Raw genomic sequence first — 6,339 nt, 5'->3', positions numbered from 1 at the left:
GGTGGCCCGTTCGGGCCACTGGAAAAAAAAGTTAGTGTCGAGCCTTGCCTAACCCTAACCATATATCAAATAGTGACCAGGGTACGTTCCGGCAGTACCCTGGGGGACATAGACCTTATGAGCGGAAGTTAGCTCCCAGTTCCCAGTTCCTTATTCGAATAAGGAACTAGTAACTAGGCAAAGCAGTAATTACCAGTTCCCAGTTCCCAGTTCCTCATTCGAATAAGGAACTATAATAACTAGGCAAAATAAGCAGTTACCAATTCCCAGTTCGAAATGCAACATTGAATTGGGAACTGGTAACTAGGCAAAATAGTTACTAGTTACTTATTCGGCCAACCTTTGGCACACATTTATTTAATCAGTTACCAGTTCGATACCCAGCTACTTATTCAGTTACCAGTTCGAAACCTAGTTACTTATTCGCCTATATATGCCATTAAATGATCTTATTTGGCCCATTACAAGGATCTAAAAGTCATTCAAACTGTTTCGAACTGGTAACTGAATAAGTAGATGGGTGGAAAACTGGTAACTGGGCAACAAAGGGTTAATTTTGGCTCTGATTGACTTTTAGGACCTTGTAAAGGGCCAAATAAGATCATTTAACGACATAGGCGAATAAGTAACTAGGTTTCGATCTGGTAACTGAATAAGTAGCTGGATGGCGAACTGGTAACTGGGCGACAAAGGGTTAATTTTGGCTCTGAATGACTTTTAGGACCTTGTAAAGGGCCAAATAAGATCATTTAACGGCATAGGCGAATAAGTAACTAGGCTTCGAACTGGTAACTGAATAAGTTCAATGTTGCATTTCGAACTGGGAACTGGTAACTGCTTTGCCTAGTTACTAGTTCCTTATTCGAATAAAGAACTGGGAACTGGGAACTGGTAACTGCGTTGCCTAGTTACTAGTTCCTTATTCGAATAAGGAACTGGGAACTGGGAACTGGGAGCTAACTCCCCTGAGCTACTGGGTTAGTAAATGGTGGATTTTACGTGTTGCTATGAGTCATACTGCTGTGTATATTAGATATAATGTTACACAGGCATCACACGAGCACACGTGTGCACACATGCACACATTCATACACCTGCAAACAGTTATGGCAGTCACCTCATGAACCCAGAGTCTACGCATTGCATCTGCATCATCCATTGTCTCAGGAACAGACAGCAAAACTCCTTGAATCACTCGAGCGAAATCTCGGAGATTGAACAGGTAGTGAGACTTGGCTGGGGTGGGTAGCAGGTTAGCCATCGACTCCTTGTACACATCAAGTGTGCCAGTGACTAACTGTGTAACGCACGTTTGAAAGTTCTTGCTGAATCCTCTGCAAATTAGAAATTTTCCTTCATTATTCAGTTATTGTGTTCTGCACCACTCCGTCTCATAAAACAAGGTACACACATATGCACCTAGATGAGTAAATTCTCGGTAAGGAATGTAGATACACGAGAATAAATAAGACCATATTTACTTCCATTTTATTATTGGAAGAAATGCAACTTAATTCAATTCTTGTATCACTGCATATGCAACTGTATACCTGGTTTCAACATGCCATGCCATGATTTTCGCAAAGATCGTTTCCATCGATTCATCATCAAACTCGTTGATAGTGATGCAGTTGAAGTGGCGCAGGAACCGTGGTGTAATCACGTTTCTACCACCACCTATTAAAAAATTACAACAATATACCATTAAAGTGATAAAAACTTATAGTCTAAGAGCCAATTCTCAAGAGGCCTAGAATATTTAAAACGTGACACACCCCTTGCATACTTGCTCTAGTACCACGAAATAATAGTACAATACCTATAGAATATTTTTAGGTATGCTATAATGAGGAAACAATGCGCCATCACTATGCCAGAAATAAATTTTTTGGAACCAAATTCTTTCTGGTCATGAAAATATAAGGGGGTATGGTACACATATTGTGTTGTTACACAGCCTTGCTAAATACCTGCCCATTACATATAGTAATTTTCCAGTAGGAGCATGAACTGCTCATGTTGAGACACTTTTAATTGCGTGGTTTGTGCAACCATGCCACTGTGGGACCAATGATGGTCCAACACCATAATATTTACAATGTTTTCTAACCAAAAGACACATTTTCTTGCCGTTTTTGCAAATTACTATCAATAGCTTTATATTTTTAAGCATTATGTCTATCATACTGGATAGAATATATGCTCTAATGTGCTATATTAGGATAACAAAAGATTAGCAAAAAAATGCACTGACGTTGGAAATGCGCATTGTGCAGTTCAATTGCATTTGTAGATTATTTAATTTGTTTCTGTCTTATTTGTTCTTATATTGTCTTTTCTTATTTACATAGTAGTAGAATAAAGTTAATAGTTAATAGTTAATAGTAGTATAAGAGGCTAGGTTGAATTTCCACCATATATACCAACATTGGTATCATGTGAAAGCTTTTATGAATGGAATAAATATATAATATCTATATATTGTCTAGCTTGAAAAAAAAAGTTGTTTCAATAGCAACATGAAATATCTCCCTACCCAATTATGTCTCACAAGAGAATGAATGATACCTGGGGGTCCCATAGCAGCAATGACTTGGACATCTACAAGGTTGATTGTAGAGCAGTCTTTACGGTCATACCAGTTCCAATGATCTAGCCACTGCCTCAACAGTTCTATTGGAGGCTGTGCTCCATACGTCTCCCGTATTGGCATGTTAAGATCATCCACAAATACGACCTTTAATGAGAGAATATTTTACCTGCTTTGAAAGTATTTGCATTAATTTGCATTATTTTCACAGCAAATACTTTACACAAATCTGCATCATTTATGTATTTGCCAGAAAACTTTTCTAGCATGCCTTACCTTACAATTTTAACCCAACCTTATTAGCAGATTTGAAGTCATACTACACAGTGGTATTTCTTATGTGATACTCACCGTTTTCTTTCCCATAGGTGGTCCAAACACACCTTTCCTCCTCTTGTCCAGCTTTGACATAATGATGTCCTGCGTTTGGTTAGCACTTGTCTGAGCAGAGAAGTTGATGCACACAGGCTTGTAGACTTCTTTGTCAAGCTTATTTAGCAAGAAGTCCTAAGAAAGACAATATGGAAAAGATATCTTGTTATTAGTCTGCTTGTATAATATTTAGTTTTTCACTTGAGAGGGATTAGCCAAGATATATACTGTATAGTAGTACAAAGAACATCATCTATAACTATATATATAAGTATACACTGCATGTATATGATGTCTGGACGCTTAGAGAAGCGTTTAACTTAAAGAAATACGACTGTTTTCCACATTACATTTAGTTAAGTTAGGGTTTACTCATGTTACACACTAACCTTAAAATTTTTGTTGTTTAATATTAATAAGAAATAACTAAAAGGTTTCAAACACTCGCATCAGCTCCTAATTAGAATACCAACAATTAACATTAAATTGCAGGATGGTTTGAAAAAATTGTGAAGCACACTAACTAGTACAGTTTTAAAATGATATTATGTAAATTAACGAGCAAAACCTTCATAGCGAGTTAATCTGATTCACTTACACTGATGTAAATAGATTTTCCAGTTCCAGTTGGGCCAACAAATAGAACTGGCATTTGATGAGTGACTAGCATCTCCATTAATGCCGAGTAGCGCACCGTGTCTACAGTCGGCACAATGATCTGATTAACCACCGCATCCTTGGGAATGGGCGGGACATCTTTCAACTGTTCTGCCCATCTCCTCCAACAGCCGTTGTCCTGAATGACAATATAATCGAAATTTGCTTTCATCCCTTGGATTCACAGGTGATATTTGACAAAACAAGTATAAAAACCAATCTCACCAGAACTGGTACGTGTAATTGCTCGTTTAGTAAATGTTTACAATATATTTATTGGAAATAAAAGCTTTGAATCTGGCACACCAGCTTGCTCAACAAATATTATTAACATACACAACTGTCTAGCCGATTTTGCAGTAATGTATTATGGGACATATTATTTTCCAGATAGGTGACACATATACATAACTGTTAATTATGAATGTAAACTAATTAATAAAAGGTCTACACTTTCACCTCTTTTACAAAATTGTAGTTGTACACTCGTCCTGCCTCTGGTATAACACTTGTGTAGGGGGTATTTGGTGCTGCAACAAGGTTAGGAAAGGACATACTCTTTCTTGTCTCTTCACTCATGCCACCCTACATGAGATGAAAATAACAAAGATTATAGCTAACCTGTAAATTATGAATTTATATAAATTGTTTATTTTACACCTCTCAATTTGTGACACTGCAGACATAATATCTATTACAAGTACTAGGTTAGATTAGGTAGATAGGATAGCCGGATTCAATTGATATTCATTAAATCAACGTCATGTACAACAGAGTATATAGTAAGTGCGTGGATATAAGCACCTTAATCAACTCTCTGAACAGACAGTCAAACTTTTCCCGGCCCCTGTCATCTATGCTACTTCCAAGAGACCAAATGCAGGAAAACAGAAAGATTCCCTGTTAAAAAAAAACAATGTTAAACCTATACAACTACTTTGCAAGTATTTAATAAAACACAAGAAAACTGTAGCTGTATCCATATAAAAGTGATATTGTTTTGAATATGTATAATTATTTTTTTGTCGTGATTTCAGAATCTGAAATTGAAGACCAGACAACCAGATCATACCTCGATCCACGATGAGACCTGCTGCTCAGTGAGCTTGCTGAACACGGCTTCATCTCTAAACTCATCCATCTGGGCATCAATGAGATTCATCAGCGAGTGAACCAGGTTAGCATCAGTTGTCGGTGCCAGCTCCTAAACATTATCAAACAACAATGCACATCCTGGTTACACACGATAATATATAGACAAAGCCCTTCTGATTGCTTGAAAATGATCTCTTTACACTACCAAGCTTATTTAATCAAGACATACAACCAAGATGACAGATAACTCATATCTATATAGCTAAAGTCAATCTTGAAATCTTGATAAGTTTGGTTGCAACAAGATGAAACTATATATGTACACATCCGTACAGATATGTTATGTCTAACCTTCCCAACTTTTCTGATGAAATGCAGAATTGGGTCAACAAATCGTTCAAACATGTTATTCAGCGTTTCTTTGTGCAGGTCATTCAATGTGGGTGGAAGCGTGTTGAGCCAACTCTTCAGCAGAGGGCGCCATCCTAGCGACGACGGTTCCATGTAGATCATACCACAGCGAGACACCTGTGAAATGGTATCGTAAAACGGTTAGACTGTTCCTGCTGCTATTTGATATGGGTGATTGTGTACATGAATGCACGCGCGCATGTGTGTATGTTCACACACGGACAGACATGAGGAAACATCAGAAATCGATTTTTTTTATGCAATCAGATTTTGTTTGAAATTGTGAAAATTGTAAATTGTAAAACTGCAGCACTATAAATGGTACCGTTGCAGGAGATGCAGCCTCTAGATCCATAGGTTCAAATATCAGGTTAGTGGTAGCAGCCAATTGGATGATCTCCCCGCTCATGAGACACAGTTTCTTGTTGTCATCCAGTACAGTGTTCATGTTTTCTATCCATATTGCATCGACTGGTCCATCAAAAATCAACCACTTGCGATCAGGTGTCTATGCAGAAAAATAAATAATTTTGGAACAAAATGAAAATTGGGAAAATTAACAAATATTATATAATCATAAACTCTTCTGTCAGCCGTCTTATTATTAATTTACATTACATACTCTTTATATATATATATATATATATATATAATAAATAATACAAGTATTTTATTCGAAGTAAATTTAATATTCTGTTAATAAAAATAAACATGCAATCCATTCACCCAATTACCTTATCATTTTCACAAAACATACAATATCTTATTCACCCATGCCTACCCTTGAAAACACGTGGCGGTGCTTTCAAGGTTCATGGACCATTAATACAGAGTAATTGATCATCATGTCACGACTTACTGTCGATGTTGCAAATGCTCTGTAGCTAACAGCAAGAATGCCATCAGACCACTCGTGTGACACAGGGTCAAACTGACCATACAGCTGTCCCATGGTGATTGATTTGGGGTTGATCACAGTTATCTGCACTTTGTTCTCATCCATCAAACCCTATCATAAAGAATGTCAAAGTATTTCTCAAATTTAAGAATGAATTGTGAAATGCGACATATGTAATGAGTAAGGGTTCGTGTTAGGGACTTCAACTATTGCATTCGAAGCTGTAAACAAATATTAAACAGGAAAAATAAGATGGTTAAAATAAACAACTTATGAACTGTAATATGAGCTAGGGTAGTTTTTTGTAGTAATAAGC

General features: G+C 36.9%; 1 protein-coding gene across 1 annotated transcript in view; it reads right to left on the bottom strand.

Moving 5' to 3' along the window:
• Positions 1 to 6,339, bottom strand: part of LOC106808358 (dynein heavy chain 7, axonemal-like) — a 48,303-nt gene that overhangs the window by 22,315 nt on the left and 19,649 nt on the right. The window contains exons 33-43 of the mRNA XM_014811050.1: positions 5,985 to 6,134; positions 5,451 to 5,633; positions 5,066 to 5,242; positions 4,692 to 4,823; positions 4,424 to 4,519; positions 4,079 to 4,204; positions 3,561 to 3,758; positions 2,942 to 3,097; positions 2,569 to 2,737; positions 1,551 to 1,677; positions 1,118 to 1,334 (exon numbers count right to left, since the gene is read on the bottom strand). Coding sequence (XP_014666536.1) covers positions 1,118 to 1,334; positions 1,551 to 1,677; positions 2,569 to 2,737; positions 2,942 to 3,097; positions 3,561 to 3,758; positions 4,079 to 4,204; positions 4,424 to 4,519; positions 4,692 to 4,823; positions 5,066 to 5,242; positions 5,451 to 5,633; positions 5,985 to 6,134 — 1,731 coding nt within the window. The remainder of the gene's footprint in view (positions 1 to 1,117; positions 1,335 to 1,550; positions 1,678 to 2,568; positions 2,738 to 2,941; positions 3,098 to 3,560; positions 3,759 to 4,078; positions 4,205 to 4,423; positions 4,520 to 4,691; positions 4,824 to 5,065; positions 5,243 to 5,450; positions 5,634 to 5,984; positions 6,135 to 6,339) is intronic.

This window comes from Priapulus caudatus, unplaced genomic scaffold (assembly GCF_000485595.1).
Source record: "Priapulus caudatus unplaced genomic scaffold, Priapulus_caudatus-5.0.1 Scaffold270, whole genome shotgun sequence".
Classification (NCBI taxonomy): Eukaryota; Metazoa; Priapulida; class Priapulimorpha; order Priapulimorphida; family Priapulidae; genus Priapulus; species Priapulus caudatus.
Note: the sequence above shows the minus strand (reverse complement) of the source record. Positions and strands in the feature narration are given on the sequence as shown.